The sequence below is a fragment of the Nilaparvata lugens genome, chromosome 1 (assembly GCF_014356525.2).
Source record: "Nilaparvata lugens isolate BPH chromosome 1, ASM1435652v1, whole genome shotgun sequence".
Taxonomy (NCBI): domain Eukaryota; kingdom Metazoa; phylum Arthropoda; class Insecta; order Hemiptera; family Delphacidae; genus Nilaparvata; species Nilaparvata lugens.
This window is the reverse complement of record NC_052504.1, coordinates 53,434,588-53,454,566: the sequence shown is the minus strand read 5'-3', so window position 1 is coordinate 53,454,566 and position 19,979 is coordinate 53,434,588. Positions and strand designations below refer to the sequence as shown.

Genomic DNA, 19,979 nt, shown 5'->3' with positions numbered 1-19,979 from the left:
TTGGGCTTAGGTTACCGGTTCTAAAAAAATACTGGAATTTTGAAGAGCTTGTAGAGCCTGTCCATCAATCATTGATGAAGACTGGCCAGCTGGTGACATGCGTACGTGTGCAGACCTGTCATTCACGTGACTAAAAGATTTGACACTCTCATAAGGAAGACTGTTTTTTGCCAAAGTTAACTCAGCAACTATATTCAGAAAATCCTTAGCTAGCCTCAGCTTTCCCTTTCTGTTGAGATGCAGACCGTGGTTGGTATGCATAGATATATTGTAGCTCCATAAATTAATAATCCTAATTGACAAATGCGGGTAATGATAAGGAATACATCTTATAGCCCTATTCACACAACTAATAACACGATTTTCATCAGAGCTCCCTGGAAGATCGTATCTGTAAGGGACTGTGCCAAGAATGAGGTTGGTATGACTGTAGCTATTTATCACTTTGGACAATTTTACTGATAAGTTGTCAATATTATCCTGGGAGTAAGAACCATGAGCAAAACTATTCGTGCCCCCAATCAAAGCAACAAAATCACCTCTTTTTGTCTCACCAATCTCCCTCTTATCTAACATTTTTTCAATCAGAATTTCAAGAGGCGCCCCTGCTGCAACATAAGAATAACATCTGGTATTGGAAGGTAACCGATTAGTCAACAGCTCATTTATACCCCTACCATGACTATCAGACCATATTTTAATCGAGGGATTTTCCTGGAATAGAGAGCAATGTACCAAACCAGCACTGACAGAATTATGCTGACCATTCCCCAGACTATCGCTTAAAATAATATATCGCATATAAGTTGATATACAGTGTAATGATATAATAATGATGTATGATATAGTTTTGCATTGAATTTTCCCACTCGTACAGCGTAAAGCTGAAAATTAATAGGAGAGATAGCAAGAGATTTTTCATCAGAAAATAATATTTAGAATTCTCTTCCCTCTTATATTTTTGTTATACTCTGAATACAATGTGAATTATGTCACTTAACAATATTTACTCGTCTGATTAATGAGCTGATTAAAATGATGATAAGGGGAGAGAGCTTCATCGCTGAGCACTAAAGAATGAACTTTCGTTTTTATCTCATTTAATTTGTGACGAATCAAAATAATGGTTATAAATATATTTTTATTGTACTATTTCTATTTCTGGGAAATCTTCCAATAACTCAAATTCAGTAAAATTTTATTTTAATAATGTTTGATAGTTTTGTTTTTCCTCTCTTGACGAGTCAAATATTGATAATCAGATTCCCTTGTATATATTTTTATTTCCCTGGTTCTATCTCAGGAAAGTTCTCCATTAGGCTCTATTTTTGTTTATCATTTTATTTGTATGCTTGGAATTTTTTAAACTATTTTGCTACTCTGAACTTCTATTATTTTCTTCACTTTGCATAAATTAATATTCAACTTTCAAGCGGCTTGACATTGTTTTTTTTTCTAAATTCTAAATAATGTGAGCTGGCCGGTGCGCTGAAGAGATTAAGAAGATAGTCATGGATAAAGATGATTATCTCGAGCGACCAAATTATCGACTGTTTTGATTTCAATAATATTGTAGATTACAATGCTTTCAATGATACCAGTGGTGATTGTCGTGGGTCAAATAGTTTTAGCGTGCTGCATCTAAATATTCGCTGTTACAATAGAAATTTTGACGAGTTATTAATTTTATTACATGGAATCAAAACCAAATATAGCTGTATTATTCTAACAGAAGCCTGGCTTAGAGATGATAGTGACCTTGTGAGTATTGAGGGCTTCAGGTTGTTTCGTTCCTACAACAGTATCAATCAATGTGACGGTATTGTCGTATATATCGATGAATCTTTATACGTAACTAATAACCAGCTGATTGTGGGAGGAGTTGCAACTTGCCTCGTTTTATCTTTCAACTGGGCTAACTGTCCTCGTCAAATTTACTGTATTTATCGCAGCCCGTCTTCATCACTATCAGTTTTTAACAAAGGACAGGAGGAATTATTCAGTACTGCGCCGCCGAATCAAAGGAGCTTGAAAATCATTGCCGGTGATATAAATTGCGACATTCTGAACCCCAATTTACAAGAAGAGCGTTAGCTGGATATCTTATATGAAAATGGGTTTGTAGCATGCATTGATAGAGCAACTCGTCCCACAAGCAATACCTGTATAGATCATTTTTTCATCCCACTTCCTAAAAACTTCTTTGCTTACTCTTCAATACTGAAGACAGATATAACTGATCACTACATCACATGCCTCAATATCAATTCAAGCGATTCAGGAACAGACAACTCAGATCAAAACTACTATAAGAAAATAAACTGGCCAAATATAACAGATTCCGTTAAAAACGAAATCTGGCAAATAGTATTAGAATCAACTGATGTAGATACCGCTTCTATCAATTTCAATATTGGAATAAATACAACAAATCATGTTCACAAAGCAAAAAGCAGAAAGTTGAAGCCTTGGATTAAGGGTGGTCTTCTGTCACCTAAAACAGCTAAAGAGGCAAATACGATCGTTATTGTAATCGAGTTTAGTCTTTTTTAACATTTTTTTAAAAGATCTTTTCAACTGATTATACATGCTTTTATGAGTGGTAGAACCGGAAATAGAGGTCGTACATAAGTAAACATTGTTCCTCAATATTTTCAATCTCTTCAGTGTACAGCAATAGTTTAACTGTAGGACATCTGCCACTTTCTACACATCCGATGGGAAGAGCTGCATCTGCATCAGCAATACAAAGAAATTTATTGAAAACGTGGACAAATTTATTCTCAATACTATTGATTGTATAAACATCTAACCAATCAGTTCTTGCAAAATTATTGATTCAAATCTGACAATATTGGAGTAATTGTGTGGTCTGATAATTATTATTCTGGACTTATTATTACCTCTCAAAGATTCTGAAGCAGGATCGCATCAAGTTGGCAGCTAAGCACTAAAACAAAATGAGACAATCATCGGCTCAACCTCGGCTGATTCTCTACGGGAATTAAAAGATAAGATTATTTTTGTGAAATATTTATAATCTAAATTCTACTAAAATCGTTATAATCGTTCTTGAGATCCATCATACAAACAAAAATTTCTTGCTGAATATAACTGTAATAATAAATAAATATAGTCTCGTCACTGTCATGGAATTTTGTATCCGGAAAGGTGCTCACCCTAGATAAAAATTTTAATCTAGCCTATACTTATAAAATTCTTATCTCACTAACTCACTGATCACGATTTCTGGAAAACTACTGGTTGGATTGCAACAAAACTTGGAATATAGCTTCCTTATAAGTTTTCATTGCGTCAAAAACGTAGCCTACCATCAAGCAAGGAATTGATCGAACCAGTCTTTTGACCATGTTCAAATAGTTTGATCGCCCGTTCGGCGGCAGTAAAACTTAACCATTGGTTTGACCGTGGTTGAACGTAACAGGTGTTGGTGGAACGAATTATTGCTGATTTGAACATTGGATAGACTTTAACCATGTTCAAATGCCTTGACAACGGTTGTAGTCCAGTCAAATGGTCGTTTTTCAGGAAACAGCCCCGAAAGAATTTTTCTCGACGGATCTATATGTATTTTGGGGCGCTGAATTAGAATCTGAAATTTTCTGACACGCCAGAGGCGGCTTCATCCCCAGAACCCCCAAAAACCCCAAAAATTTCGAACTTTTTTCAATTTTCCCATTTTATCTCGTAAACCTTGAGTTTCTCAAGAAAAATCATTCTCGACAAAATTGAAGAAAATAAAATTTCCAATAAATTGAATGGTCGCGCAGGATTCTACCATTTTTGGTTCAAGACCTACGAATTTTCAAAAAAGGGGTATTTTTCAAGGGGTTTTCAAAATTATGCAAACCTACCACTTCTACCCTATACAACTTGGATATTTTTCTAGTATAGATGAAAAATCACACATCACGTGGAAGAACAATTCATTATGAACAGGATTCCTTAGGAATTCAGTAGTGAGGGAGGAACAATACACCCAAAAATAGAAAATCATGTCCTACAGCCAAAATACAAATTTTTCATAATACCTTTTCTAGGCCTTCCTAACAAAAACATACATATTTCGGCAGAAATCATCTCAAGAGGGTTATTTTCTAAGAGAATCACCCGTTAGGAACATTTAATTTCAGTATTTCCTAGTGGAAGGGGGGGGTACGTCATAAGGATACGTCAAGGATCAAACTTTAACACTTATAACTTTTGAGAGAATGATCAGATCTCCTCGTACTACAGCTCATTCTTCTCAGCTTGTCAAGGCGGTTCAAAATCATGTATCATAACTGAAATTATATGGAAAATTAAAAAATCGTCTTTTAGTGTATTTTAGCCCCTATTTAAATACACAGAAGAATGGCCAATTTCTATATTTAAAACTGTGTATCTGCGAGACTGTGGAAATGATTAACGTATCAAAAATTTTTCGCATATTCAAAGTTGCGTATCTTGTGAAACACTTCAGATAAAACATTGAAAAAGTAGTCAAGGTTGTAGAGAATTTTCTCCTCTTTTCGCTCCCATAAATCGTTTTTCTAATTTCAATACCGTTCAAAAGTTACAGCTACCGTAATTGAAAAAATGATTATTTTAAATTTTTTCATTTTTTCTGTGATTTTACGGTTATTCAAGAGTCTCTAAAACGAGTAAGATACATGATAGAAACTTGCGATTGGTCTCAAATGGAAGAAAATTACATGTTCTATCAGCTACGTTGCCTTAAACCCATGCATGACTGTTTATTATCGAAAAACAGTCGAGACTGTGAAAATGAGGAAATTATTGCAAATTTCTTGATTTTTTGAATCAACCGTATCCTACCTCACGATTATATTTTTACGAAATTCATTTACCTCACATGGAAGAGGAGATTCTGTTCTTTAAATCAAGACCAAGTACCATTTTTTATCATTCCGGGTTACCGAGATACACAGTTTTGAATATAGAGATTGGCAATTTTTCTGTGTATTTTAATAGGGCCTAATATACACTAAAAGACGAATTTTTTATCTTCTATACTTATAAAATTCTTATCTCACTGACTCACTGATCACGATTTCTGGAAAACTACTGGATGGATTGCAACAAAACTTAGAATATAGCTTCCTCATACATCCTAGGTGCTCACTAAGAAATCTTTTGGCGATATTTCAACTCTAAGGGTGGTTTTTAAGGGTTTAAAGTTCGTCTTTTAGCATGTATAATATTCTTCTTCTCCCAATCTCTCAATTATAATTGAAGCTGAGATTATTTCATTAGGTTGGCACCAAGTTGAAGAATAAATGAAAATGCATTTATCGAGAACAAATTGATTGGCACTGCTGCTTCAATCAGAGCTATTCCTGGGATTATAGATAATTTTTATTTTCCATAAAACGAACTTTTATTACGGGAGTTGCTTCTATCAATTGATCCTATTCTATCAAGACTAATTTTGTTTGTATATCCGATAGATCGCGAAAACTGCTTAAAGGGGTATTTTAAAAACTTCTGAAGTGTCCGTTGTGGAATCTGTTTGAAAAGAATGAGGAAATTCGGCCAAAATTTAACTTGGGCGAAAGAAAGGGGTTATTTTATTAAAACGGCCAAATAGCTGTTGTTGCTTTTCCTAATGTGAAAATATCTTGCATAGAAGTAAGGGGCTTTTCCCATGAATCAATTATTCCCAAACATTGATTGTATTACCAAAGAAAATATAAGGTAGCTTTTGATAAAAATATTGGAGGATATGTATAAGTTAACAGTTCGTTGACTGTCAGTATTCCTCATCAATAGCATCAATGCTCCCCTTTCAAACAATGCTGACACATTGATGTGAATCTTACTATAATCTGGTTACTAAGCTCTCATTGAATTAAATCATAATAATTGAAGTCAATAATTATACTAAGAAAGCAATTTGTTTGAATATGTGTGTTTGTGGATATATGTATCTATGTCGGACGGATCTCGAAAACGGCTCTAACGATTTTGATTAAATGAGGAATATATTGTGCTTGCGACAAAAAACAATATTTTGGAACAGGTCTCAACTCTGGAAAAATTCGTTGAACTACCAAGCGAAAGGATTATTGGTCCCTCAAGAAGCAGCTGATCAGAAAAAGTTTTCCATATTCTGTTGAAAACGTAAGAAAGTGTGAGCAAATAAAAAACATTATAATATCTGTAGTTGAGTTACCAAATTTGGCAACCTTATTTCAAAACATTGCAGTATTCATGGAACATCTGAAGAATAGGTTCAGCAAGTGACCGGATGATACCAAAATAAATTTAAAATCGATCTCTCCAAACATATAGTAGTTGAATGTAATGTTCATTGTGAGGTGATAGAAATGCGACTAATTTCTTCAGCTTCTGTTGTATTGGTTCCTCTGTTGCTCTATGTTTGTACGCAGTCATGGCCTTGAGAGAGACAGTTGCACTGTCTGTTAATTCATAATCTCGACTAAATATCACAAGAACCAATCAGAGAAGCCTTTATCAAAAAAACCCTGCTCTGATCAATTCTCATCAAATTTAATCCTGATTGAAATTGAACATGCTTTTGTGCTACTGGGCCTGATATTTTCATGTTTCAAAATCAGCTAAAACTAAATAAAAAAAAACATAATATTCCATCAGCTGCTTTTATTCCCTTTCATTATGTTATTATGACACAAGACAAACCTATTCATATTGATAGATCACAAGTAAATTCTAAAGTTGTCAATTTAGATAGAAATTAAATTGAGTTACATGTTAGTTTACATCCAAATCTTCATCCCCAAGCTTTTGGTTTCAAGCTAAGATCAAAGAAAGAAATCATATAATGGTAGTCAATAATCAAAGCAATTGAATAAACTCTATTCGGATTCATGCAAATTCACATTAAAATGATACCACTCTAATATTTATGATTGTAGAGTTTAGGACATGTGAAATCAGCCACAATAAATGTTATACTATTATGAATGGACTCGTATGTATGAATGGACTTCCATGGAAGGAAGAATCAGTGGATTGGCTGCTTTTACACTTTTGGATAAGTGAAATAAAAAGTAAGTGACATACTATGCCAAAAATTCCAGAATAAGCAAGAGATCCGTGGATATCAGAGTCATCAAATTCCGAATCAACCTAATTTGGAATTTAATCTTCAATTGCCAAAGCAAAAATAACATGATCACTGCTAATTCGATAACTGTCAATGGGAAATAATAATAATTGCCAATGAATAAAGTCGAGGGCGACTCACCATATCCTACAAAATTCGCTGCAATTAGACTACTCTTCTACAGAGCACTTCCAACACATCAATTAATTATTTGAATGATTTGACTTGATAATTATCATGCCAAGTTGTGGCCTAATCTCAAAAATGATTATAACAATTTTGGTAGGATTTAGATTATAAATGTTTCACAAAAATAATTGTATCTTTGAATTCTCGTAGTGAAGCACGGGTGCCCTGCTAGTTTTTCCATAAAGTGGTTTTTTATCTATACTAGAATAATATCCAAGTTGTATACGGTAGAAGTGGTAGGTTTGCATATTTTTGAGAACCCCTTAAAAAATACTCCTCTTTTGAAAATTCGTAGCTCCGGAACCAAAAATGGTAGAATCCTATGCGACCACTCAATTTATTGGAAATTTTATTCTCCTCAATTTTGTCGAGAATGATTTTTCTTGAGAAACTCAAGGTTTACGAGATAAAATGGGAAAATTGAAAAAAGTCCGAAATTTTGGGTTTTGAAGCCGCCCTCTGGCGTGTCAGCAAATTTCAGATTCGAATTCAGCGCCCCAAAATACATATAGAACCTTCGAGAGAAATTCTTTCAGGGCTGTTTACTGAAAAATGACCATTTGACTGGACTATTAATTGGTGAAACCGGGCATGAGAGTGTTGTAGGAGATATGAGTATGATTAGTGATTATTGTCATTTATGGAAAATGTTCGATACACTTTGAATAATACCAAATTTTTTTTGGCGAAAACGTAACCTCCCTTTTACGTTTGAAACATCAATTAAAATTGTTCCTTTTAGGTTAGGTTACCTTTGCTACCCGTTGTGTGATGTCGCGATTATTACATTATTGCCACTTGACAGTTGCCAGTTGCCATTACGGGATGAACATGTGCTACGTAACCTCAGAACTTACAAAAGATTTACAGTTTCCAAACGTTTAAACCACAATTCAACACAGTGTAACAGTCTTATATATAATTGATTATATCTTACCTTTTAATTTGTCACCCACAGACATTTTTCGAAAAGTACAAAAAGACAAGAAGTAAAACCAACCAAACAAGAACAGTCACAACACAACGTGCGAGAGTCAACTGTTCGATCGCCAGTATGCTTGGTTAGGTTGGTAGCAATGCGGCGCAAAGCCGATGCGCAACTGTTCAGTTAAGTTGCTGGCAGTCGGCACTTCACAGATGTTTACTAACGTGCCTATACACAGAGCAACTCTCGCCTGCGATCGGCAACTTTTATTACTATTAATAAAAGCGTCATGACAGTCATAATTATTTTGATAATTTTTATTATTCAACTACTTCCATGCCAGAGATAACTCTGATATATTTTCAATTCATGTCCACCTCCACCATGTAGCACCGTTCCATCAAAATAATAATTAATAACAAAATAGTTAATAGTAGAAGAGACTTCCTAAGCTGATACGCCTGGCTGGCTGGCTGGAAAACAAAAAGTGCTCCCGTACTCCAACCAAGTTATCAGTTACTATAATAAGGGCTAATTATAATTATATAATAATAAGGGTGCGAGCACATAATACAGCAAGTTTTTGGTGTAACTTTGGCTGCAGACGTTCTGGTTGAAAAATAGTTGTCCGCAACGAACCGGAATGATTTGCTAATAACCGTGAAATGGGAGAAATCGCTTTGGGTCTTCAAATGCGATATGGTGTCTTGACCCAGCAACTTTTCTATACAATACAATTCCGAGAATGGATTCTTTTGTCTGCCTATTGGTTCACAAGTATTCACAGCCGTGAGCTGGGCGGAAGGTGGAACTAACCACCAGTTTCAAGATGGATTTCGAAGAGATAGCTTTTGCGACTGCACTTATTGACCGAGCGAAGTGAGGTCTAAGATTCAAGTCGACGGTTTGGCATTTCTCCTAATGTTTAAAAAATGTTTAAATGTTTATATGTATTTAAGGCGAAACGCGGTAATAGATTTTAATAAAATTTGACAGGTTTTTTTAATTGCGCGTCAACGTATATACAAGTTTTTTGGAAATTTTGAATTTGAAGGATAATATAAAAGGAAAAAGGAGCCTCCTTCATACGCCAATATTAGAGTAAAAATCTGGTGTGGCGCACTCACACAACTTTCCTTGCCGTTATGAAAATTGATCACCTGACGCTAGTGTTCCCGCGAATCTCAAGTCTACTATTCAAAGATTTGAGCCAGCTGGTGACAGGGCAATAACGCTGAAGACACTCGAGGAGTGCTATCTCTTCATAGTGAATCATTTAATAGAATCAACAGTTTGCAATTGGTTAATCACATTTTCACGAATTTCGAGCTTATATTTAATTTTAGGTGAAAATGTTACTGAACATTAGTTGTGGAGATTCTCATGCTGAATCTTTTCCACTCGAACTTTTTTGTTTAAATTGAATCTGAAGCCTGATACTTGAGAATCTAAAATCAAACTTTGCATAGATGGGGCGGAGCTCCTGAAATTTTTACAGATATGGGACTTGTGACAGTTGATAGAGCTTATCGATGACTATTTCAGGTATAACTTTAATCAAAATCGTTGGAGCCGTTTTCGAGAAAATCGCGAAAAAACCTGTTTTTGACAACATTTTCGCCATTTTAGCCGCCATCTTGAATCGCATTTGATCGAAATTGTTCGTGTCGGATCCTTATATTGTAAGGACCTTAAGTTCCAAATTTCAAGTCATTCCGTTAATTGGGAGATGAGATATCGTTTACACAGACGCTCATACACACACACACACTCTGCTGTCTGCTATCTCTTCATAGTGAATGATTTAATAGAATCAACAGTTTGCAATTGACTAATCTTATTTCTCGAATTTCGAGCTTATTTTCAATTTTAGATGAAAATGTTACTGAACATTAATTGTAGAGATTTTTATGCTTAATCTTTTCCACTCGAATTTGTTCGTATCTGAAGCCTGATAATTGGGAATCTAAAACCAAACTTTGCATGGATGGTGCAGTGCTCCTGAAATTTTTACAGATATGAGACTTGTGGCAGTTGATAGAGCTTATCAATGACGTTTCTAGGTATGGATTTGATCAAAATCGTTGGAGCCGTTTTTGAGAAAATCGCGAAAAACCCTGTTTTTGACAACATTTTCGCAATTTTAGCCGCCATCTTGAATTGCATGTGATCGAAAATGTTCGTGTCGGATCCTTATAGTTTAAGGACCTTAATTTCCAAATTTCAAGTCATTCCGTTAATTGGGAGATGAGATATCATGTACACAGACGCACATACACTCATACACACACACACACACACACACACACACACACCACACACACACACACACACACACACACACACACCACACCACACAACACACACACACACACACACACACACACACACACACACCACACACACCACACCACACACACACACACACACACACACACACACACACACACACACAACACACAACACACACACACACACACCACACACACACCACACACACACACACACACACACACACACACAACACCACACACACACAACACCACACACACACACCACACACACACACACACACACACCACACACACACACACACCACACACCACACACACACACACACACACACACACACACACACACACCACAACACACACACACACAACACACACACACACACACACCACACACACACACACACAACACACACACCACACACAACACACCACACACACACACACACAACCACACACACACACACACACACACACACAACACACACACACACACACACACACACACACACACACACACCACACACACACAACACACACACACCACACACCACACACACCACACACACACACACACACACACAACACACACACACACACACACACACACACACACACACCACACACACACACACTCGTGGATGAGAATACTGCGTGAGGTCTACTGTTCACAGAACTACTAGTTTTAAAAGAGCGTCGCAACAAACGTCGTTCAAGAGATTATTGGGTGCATCCCTTGATCGGTTCAAGGCTACTCAACGGGCAATTATATAAAATTTAATATATATTTTAATATTTGAGACAGTATCCAAACAAATTTTACCAGTAGCTCTGTGAACAATAGACCTCGCGCAGTTAAAAACCACAGCCTCCTCTAATACTGTCCATCAGAGTGAATTATATCCTGTCCTGACGTGTCGGTGTTGGTGTAAAGTTATATATACCTTTTACAATTTTACAATTGAAAAGGAAAACAAAAGAAAATAATGTCGCACTTCATTAAATATATTCACAATGATTCAGTATAACTAATAAGATTGGAAGGGAACGATATTTGAGTTAGATTCAGGAAAGTTAGTGAGGGGGTATAAGAAAGGGTCATGAAAAATATGTTTATACAAAGAAAGAAGAAACAATTGAAATAATAGTTAGTAGAGCTCAAAAATAATAGTTTAATCATCAATTGAGCAGTAGTCCAGTCAAGGAAGGGTTATAAAGGGAAAAGTTTAGAGAACAATTTTTGGCCCTGCAGTTCTGTTTAGGGTAGTAATGAGATAAACATATCAAAAGCTCCCCCCCTATCCCTACCCATTTGCTAAGGGGGTGAGGGTGGTTCAAAGGTACCATTTTTTTGGTTTCTAGCATATAACACTAAAGCTATGTATCTTATGGACATAACTGTGCTAAGGGGATGAAGGAGGTTTAAAAGTTGAATTTTCCAGCTTTTTTCTTCCACGCACTATTTTTTAATTCAGGCCTTTTCCCAAGTTATAATAGTAAATTTAATACGCAATAGACTAGAGCCATTATTGTAAGTGAGTTAGCGAAATAAATTATTTTCTTTCTCTATTATGAACGGCCATTACTTCGAGTTTCCCAGGAAAGATATTTAAAAATGGTGGATCTGAGTCGTCGAGGAATGTAGATTATGAAATTATCTCTAGAACTTAGCCTTCATGTCACGACATAGAGTGCGATAAGGAGTAAACAAGCAAGTATTACAATAAATTATAACAAACTAATGATTTTGCAGTTACTATTTGGTCCTAAGGCTCTAGAAGCCAAGTGACGATTGGTCAAATTGATACCCTTTGCCCAAAAGAAGACCTGTTTCTAAATACAGTGGTGGGGCGATTTCCCAGCCGAGAGACCAGATTACGTTTCGGAGGACACTTTGCTAGGAGCACTATGAGAGTAAAGATGTAGTCATTATGTTTCGCCCTTTTTGGGCAAGTTTATAAGTTTATATCATTAGTTAATGTAGGAGCTAGTTTTATTTTTATCAAAGCTCAAATTTTCCAGTAGTGCCATGTCCTGAAAAGTTTGATTGTATTTCTTCATCATGTATGAATAATTTATTCTTCAAATAACCGCTAAGCGGTTCATGTGTGACCCCAAACTAACTTCATGTACCACCCCTTTGGTTCCGCAACTTTATGTAATACCGCTTCAAGACACCCGTTCAGATGACAGGTCTAGGGACATAAGATGACGTCGCCGTCAAGCCAAATTCAACCGGTAAAACTTTACCGCCAAAAACAAGATACTGTAACCTCGACAATAAAGCAACGTACAGACCAATGAAAGTGCAGTCTTCTTCTTCTTCTTCATCCTCGCCACTTCCCGTTATTCGGGGTCGGCTTTACCAATCCTGAGGCGCCATTCCTTCCGATTATAGGCATCGTTTGTAGAAAGATCCAAATTTTTCATGTCCTTCTGGACATTCGTCATCCAGGTAGTTTTTGGCCTACCTCTTTTTCTTGTTTGTGTAGCCATGGAGAGGCACTTTTTCACCACGTGATCGTCGGGTCCTCGCATAACATGACCATACCATCTCAGCCTGGACTCTTTAAGTTTCTCAGCAATAGGCGCTACCTTGAAACTGCCACGTACATGTTCATTACGGATTTTATCTTTAAGGGTAACTCCTCCTGACCACCGCAGCATGCGCATTTCCGTGATATGAAGTTTTTGCTCATGTGTTTTCAATGAAGCCCATGTTTCGCCTCCATAGAGTAGAACCGGTCGTATGCATGTTTTGTAGACCCTGCCTTTTGTTCTAATGGGCATTCTTGGATCACAAAGGACACCTGTTAGCTCGCGCCATCTGTTCCATGCAGATGTTGTTCTATGTGTTATATCTGCTGTTATTGTGCCATCGTCTGAGATTACTGACCCTAGGTATTTGAATTTGCTCACTCTAGGTAGTATGATGCCATCTCAAGTTTCAAGTTTCAAGTTCAAGTTTATTCATTCATCTCTTGTACAACATAGAAAATCAAATTGACAATGTACATACAAAAATTATTACAAGAAATAGAATATGGATCTAGTTTGAGATCTGGATTTGTCCTACCAAATGTGTCTGGGTCGAAGTTGCACATCATATACTCTGTTTTGGTCCTGCTAATGCGCAGCCCATTTGGTTCAAGAGCTCCTCGCCACTGCTCCAGAGTATCTTGTATTATTATTATTATTATTATCATTAATCATCCACTGACCACCTATAGAAGGGGTATTCGGATTTGTCAATCAATATTATTCAGAAGAAAAAAAAAAAAAAATCATTTAACTTACATAAAACATTACAAACTAATTATTTTGTACCTCATAATAGGTAAGGAATTCTTCAATTGAATATGCACATATATTCAGTAATTCATTTTTCATCAAGGCCCTGAATTTACGGCCTGTCGTTGCTTTAAGGCTGGCAGGTAATTTGTTATAGAGTCGAATCCCAGCACTTTTAACTCCTCTCTCATATAAAGTTGTTCTGTGGGTATCATCTCTTAAATCTTCACGATGTCTAGTTCTGTAACTGTGGAAACGTGCACCAGTTTTAAATTTGTCCTTATTTTGATCAATAAAACATAAAGCCTCTAGAATATACAAACTGGGAAGAGGGAGGATTCTCATATGTTTGAAGTGTGGTCTACAGCTTGATCGTATTGTCTCTCCAACCATCACTCTTATTGCCCACTTCTGGATTCGAAAGATGTCTATTACTTGAGTTGAGTTTCCCCAGAAAATGATTCCGTAGGCCAGAAGAGAATGAAACATTGCAAAATAGACATCTTTGAGGGTTCTATTGTCTAATAATAATTTCAAATTTCTAAGAACAAACACCACAGAGCTCAACTTGTTTTTTAAAGATTCTATATGAGGTTTCCATGAGATTTCAGAATCCAATACAACTCCTAGAACTTTAATATCATTTACAGACTCCACATTGCTGTCTTCCACTCCCAAAGTTACTTCTCTAGCCGTTCTAAAAGGTAATTGCTTAGTCTTTCCATGATTCAATATCAGCATATTAGCAGTCAGCCACATCTCAAGTTTCTCAAAAGCAGTTTTGCACTCAGATTCCATTTCTTTCTGACAGTTATTCCTCAATAAAATGCTTACGTCATCAGCATATAACACACAGTGTGCCGGTTCCAGATAAGATGGTAAGTCATTTATATACAGAAGGAAGAGGAGTGGACCGAGCACCGATCCTTGAGGGACTCCACTCCTTGTCTTCAACCATTCTGAATTATATATATAGGGGGGTGACTGAATCTCAACCCGCTGATATCTATCACAGAGGTAAGAGTGAAACCATCCGAGAACTACATCCTGAAACCCATACATCTGTAACTTATGACACAAAATTTCTCCATTAACAAGGTCGAAAGCCTTGGAAAGATCAGCCACTAATCCACATGCCTTGGATCCACCATCCACAGAAGTAAGCACCTCATCCATGAATGAAAAAAGAGCATCGCCTGTTGAACAGCCAGGCCTAAAACCAAACTGTTTGGGTGACAACAATTGTAACTGGCTCAAATACTTTCTTAACCTTTTAAGTATATTCAAAAATTTTTAGAAATATCGGAGGATTTGCCACAGGTCTATGATTCTCTGGAAGTTCATGTTGTCCTTTCTTATAGATGGGAACTATTTTTGACAGTTTAAGCTTGGATGGAACATAACCAGCTTGCATTGATCCATTGAAAATAAATGAAAGAGGCTTTAATATGTGTACTGCTGTTTGTTTCACTAAATTATTTGAAATATTAAAACAATCATAGGATCTTTTATTCTTCAGTTGCTTTATTATCTCCTCCAGTTCTCCAACTCCTACTGGATCAAAATTATTCAGATGCATATTATTTTGTTCATTAATGGTGAAGAAATCCAAGAATTTATTCGTACTAGTCAATCCTGTCATTGTGCTCTGTACTTTAAGTGGTGTGTTGACAAAATATTTATTGAGTAAGTCAGCAGCTTCTTTACCTGTTTTCAAGATTCCAGAATCATTAATTATACGAGTCTCTGATTGTGATACATTATTCTTGGCAGATTCGGCTCTAACTAATTTCCAAACTGCTTTAACCTTGTTATCAGAATTTTTTATTAGTGTACTAGCAGCTATTCTTTTGGTTGCCTTGAGAATCTTTCTGTATATAGATTTGTAGATTTTGAAATATTCCAGCAATCTTATGACTCTGGCGCCTGAATTTGTAACAATATAAGTCATTTCGTCATTCATGGATGGGTTCTTCAACATTAAACTTAAAGCTTTCAGCCTATCACTTGAGACTTTAATACCTGGAGTAATCCATTCTAAGTGACCACTCCGAGCAGTGCCAACTGGTTTCTCCGGAACAGAATGATTGCAATGATTAATGTAGGTGGACATAAAATTATTAAACATTGTTTCAACGTTGTTACATCTATACACAGAGTTCCAATTCTCCCCTGATAAGCCTTGATTGAGAGTTGCTATAGCAGTTTGGTTGATGATGCGTATGATTTTCCTTTTTCCACCTTCCAATCTTTTAGTCTTATGAGAATCAGAGTTCGTTTCTTGTATTAGAAAGTTTACACTACTTCCATCATGATCTGAGAAGGAGCATGGGATTGTTTCGCTTCTACAAAGATTGATGGGATGATTTGAAATGATATAATCAATTTCTGTGGCTGTAGTTGGTGTAATTCGTGTTGGTCCATTTGTTATCTTGTTCAATTTGAATGATGTAAGTAAATTTCTGAAAATACTCTTGTTTTTATCTTCCTTACAGAAATCGACATTGAAATCACCGCATAGACACACAATTTTTCCTTTCTCTTTAGAAAGTTTGGACAGAACAGAACGAAGCAATTCAATAAAACGGCCAAAATCAGAATTTGGAGCTCTGTAAATACATATCAGAATTATTTTCTGTGCAATCGATTTAAGTTTTAATTCCACTGACGAAATTTCAAACACACTTTCCACAGCTGAAGAGAGTAAATCTGTCCTAATTCTACAGCTCTTGACAGATTCATCACGCACAAATATACAAGACCCACCTCTAGTTTTAATTTGCCTATTGTATTGTGATTTAAGGGTGAAGTTAGGAAGAGAGAGATGATCCAATTCATTTATATTGAGCCAATGCTCCGTGAAACACAGTATGTCAATATTTGATCTTTCATGCAAGAGAATCTCTACATCCAGTTTGGCATTGAGCAAACCCTGGCAGTTTGCGTGGAAAACGTTGAAGCCTCTAAAAAATGTCCTCTGTCAATTCCATTGATGGTGGGAATGCTGGTGGGACTATCTCCTTCTGAGCGTTTGTCACATTCAACACCTCTTACATTTGTAGATTCAATAGGAGTTCCAATAATTATGATGCTTGAAGAGCTTGATAAGTTTCTGTTTACCCCTATATCTGTTCAAATGATGACCATGACGAGTGTAATCTGTGATATCAAAGTTACTCAAGTCCAAGGTTTCTATATTTTTCTTCCCATTGATTTGTTCAAGTATCCATGAATTCACTTTACTGATATTGACATTCATGAGGGGTCTGTCATATCGAAACGGAATAGAAGAAACAGTTACATTAGTGTAGCTAGCTGTATTGAATACTTTTTCGAAATTGAAGTCTGTGCTCTGCACTGATTCATCTGTTACATTGTTACCTCCAGCCAATATTATAACTCTATCATTCATGTCAAAATCTCTAGTCAGATCTTCAATTTCATGAGCAACTGTGTTAAATTTACATCCAGGTTTCGATATTACAGTCACCTCAAAACCGCTTTGTTTGACTTCCTCATTAAGACTCCAACCAATTTCTCTTCCGTGGCTAGCTGACAAGATCAGTACTCTCTTATTTTTTGTTTTCTCTCTCATTTTCTTATTTTTATTCGATTGACTATTTCCTACATTCACACCATGAACAGCCTTTTTTCTATTATCTATGTCATTACAGTTTTCTTTCTGTGCTCTCATTACTCCACTATTATTACTTTGATTATTCAAGTTCTCCAGGGGATAACAGAATTTCAAATTGTCCAGTTCTATTTCTAGGACTTTTTTCTCATTTTTGAGAACCAAATTTTCCGCCTCTAGAACTTCTATACTTATTTTCATCTGATCCATAACAGAATTGTACTCAATCAATTTCTTATCAACTTCAATGGAATGATCTATTGCATCATTCCATTGCTGTTTCATTGTACTCATTTTGTCATTTAAGTCTGTAATTTCTTTTCTTAGAGATTCGATTATTTCATCCTTGCTGTTCTGAAGATCATTATTTATGCTGAGATGAAGTGATTCAATTATTTCATCCTTGCTGTTCTGAAGATCATTATTTATGCTGAGATGAACCGGAGAACCTGAAACCAAAGGGGTGCTCGATACACTGAAAACACATGAACCAGTAGATAATACATCAGCATCAACTGTCTTTGACAATTCGTCAGATAAAGTTATGTTATCCAAGTTCAAAGAAGCAGTAGTATTGTTGAGATTTGAGGAGTCATCTAACTTTTTGCTATTGGAAGAATTCAGTGCGCTATAAGGATGATTGTGTTTTAGATTCGGACCAGTAGTCATTTCTTTTATGCTGTCTGATATCAATGCTACATTATCTGCATACAACAGGTTCCATGGCAGGGGTCTCTGAATCTTCTCAGTAAGGTAGTTCATTGTAATGTTGAATAAAATTGGGCTGAGAGCACTACCTTGATGAACTCCTACTTTTACACCAAAACTCTTTGATAGACCGGCTGTACTTCTAACAGGTGTTTGTACATTGTCATACATGTCCTGGATGAGATTTATATAGACTTCAGGAATGTTTTGATATCGCAAGGCTTGCCATATTAATGTCCTTGGTACACGGTCGAAGGCCTTTTCAAGGTCTATAAACACCATCCAGAGATTTTGATTGTTTTCTCGGGCTTTTTCCATCAACAGCCTTATTGCGTGGATTGCATCAGTCGTTCCCTTGACTGCAGTGAAGCCAAATTGATTTTCGGTCAGGTTTATTACATTCTGAAGACGTTTGCTTATAATTCTTTCCCATATCTTCAATGTGTGGGAAGTAAGTTTAATACCACGGAAGTTTCCACATTCACGGACATCACCCTTATTCTTATAGAACAGGACTAAAGTGCTTTCTCTCCATGCCATTGGCATTTTCCCACTGGTCAAGATGTTATTAAATAGCTCTGTAAGCCACACAAATCCATCCGAGCTGAGAAATTTCCAGAGCTCAGCCGGTATATCATCTGGTCCAGTTGCTCTATGATTTTTCATTTTTGAGATAGCTCTTCTTACCTCTGCTTCAGTGATTTCATTTATAGGTCCCTCTGTCCTTGGTTGCTCTACTTCTGGCTCTCTTGGGAATTCCTCATTCAACAAGTGTTGGTAATATTCATACCATCTTGAACAGATGTCTTTGTCTTCAGTAAGTAAAGTACCTTGCTTATCCTTGATGTATTTTGTAGCTCCAAAATCTTTAGTTTCATTATGTCTATGTTTAGCAATTCTATATATTTCATTTCCATTTACTTGCTCAAGCTGCTGGTATAAGTTTGTTTCAGCTTTTTCTTTTTCAGATGCCACTGTTCTTCTTGCTACTTTCTTTGCCCGTTTATAGTTATCTTTATCAGCCTCATCTTTGGTGTTTTGCCAAATTTTGAACAGGCGTTTCTTTTCAGCTACACTGTCTTGGGCTTGCTTATTCCACCACTTGGTGCTTTTAGCGTTATGTAGCGCTCCTTTTGTGACTCCCAGTTCTTCTCTTGCTGTAGCAACACAGAAAGATTCAAAGTTTGCCCATATTGTCGAAGAGCTGTGGTTGCTTGGGGAGACTGTTTTGCTAAAATATTCTACTACTTTGTGTCTCACATTATTTCCTTTCTCATCGTTCAGTGCATACCATTTTATCTTCTCTACTTTGGGTCTTTTCATCTTAATGGGCGTTTTCAGTTTGAAGGCAGTTAACAATAGCCTGTGTTGAGAAGTAAGTGGTTCACCAGGGATAACCTTACAATCTTTGATCTGCCTAAGATATTTCCTGTCAATGAGGACATAGTCAATCTGTGTCTTACAGTTTCCACTTTTGTATGTGATCAGATGTTCATCCTTCTTTTGAAAGAAGGTGTTCACTATTGCTAGGTTGTGGGCGGCTGCAAATTCAAGAATTGTTTCCCCTTCTTTATTTAGCTCTCCATATCCAAAGCCTCCATGGAAGCCCTCATAACCTTCACCATTCATACCAACGTGTCCATTTAGATCTCCACATACTATTGTTTGTTCTTTCACATCTATGGTTGCTAGATGCCTTTGTAACTCCTCCCAGAACTCTTGCTTTTCCATTTCTGGGCAATTCACTTGTGGAGCATAGACAGAAACAATGTTCAGACATGGTTGTTTATCCAAGGCAAGTTTTACAGACATGATTCAATCATTTATTCT

At 36.4% G+C, this 19,979-nt stretch overlaps 1 protein-coding gene across 3 annotated transcripts in view; it reads right to left on the bottom strand.

Moving 5' to 3' along the window:
• Positions 1 to 19,979, bottom strand: part of LOC111056194 — a 91,256-nt gene that overhangs the window by 17,053 nt on the left and 54,224 nt on the right. Inside the window, exon 1 of one of the 3 annotated variants that reach the window (XM_039436542.1) lies at positions 8,238 to 8,397. The exons of 1 other annotated variant lie outside the window; for it this stretch is intronic. Coding sequence is in view for 1 of the 2 variants with exons in the window: in XM_022343529.2 (XP_022199221.2) it covers positions 8,238 to 8,262 (25 nt within the window). In the remaining variant the exon portion in view is untranslated. Of the gene's footprint in view, positions 1 to 8,237; positions 8,398 to 19,979 lie in introns of those variants that run through there. One more of the 3 variants, XM_022343529.2, reaches the window with a different exon arrangement.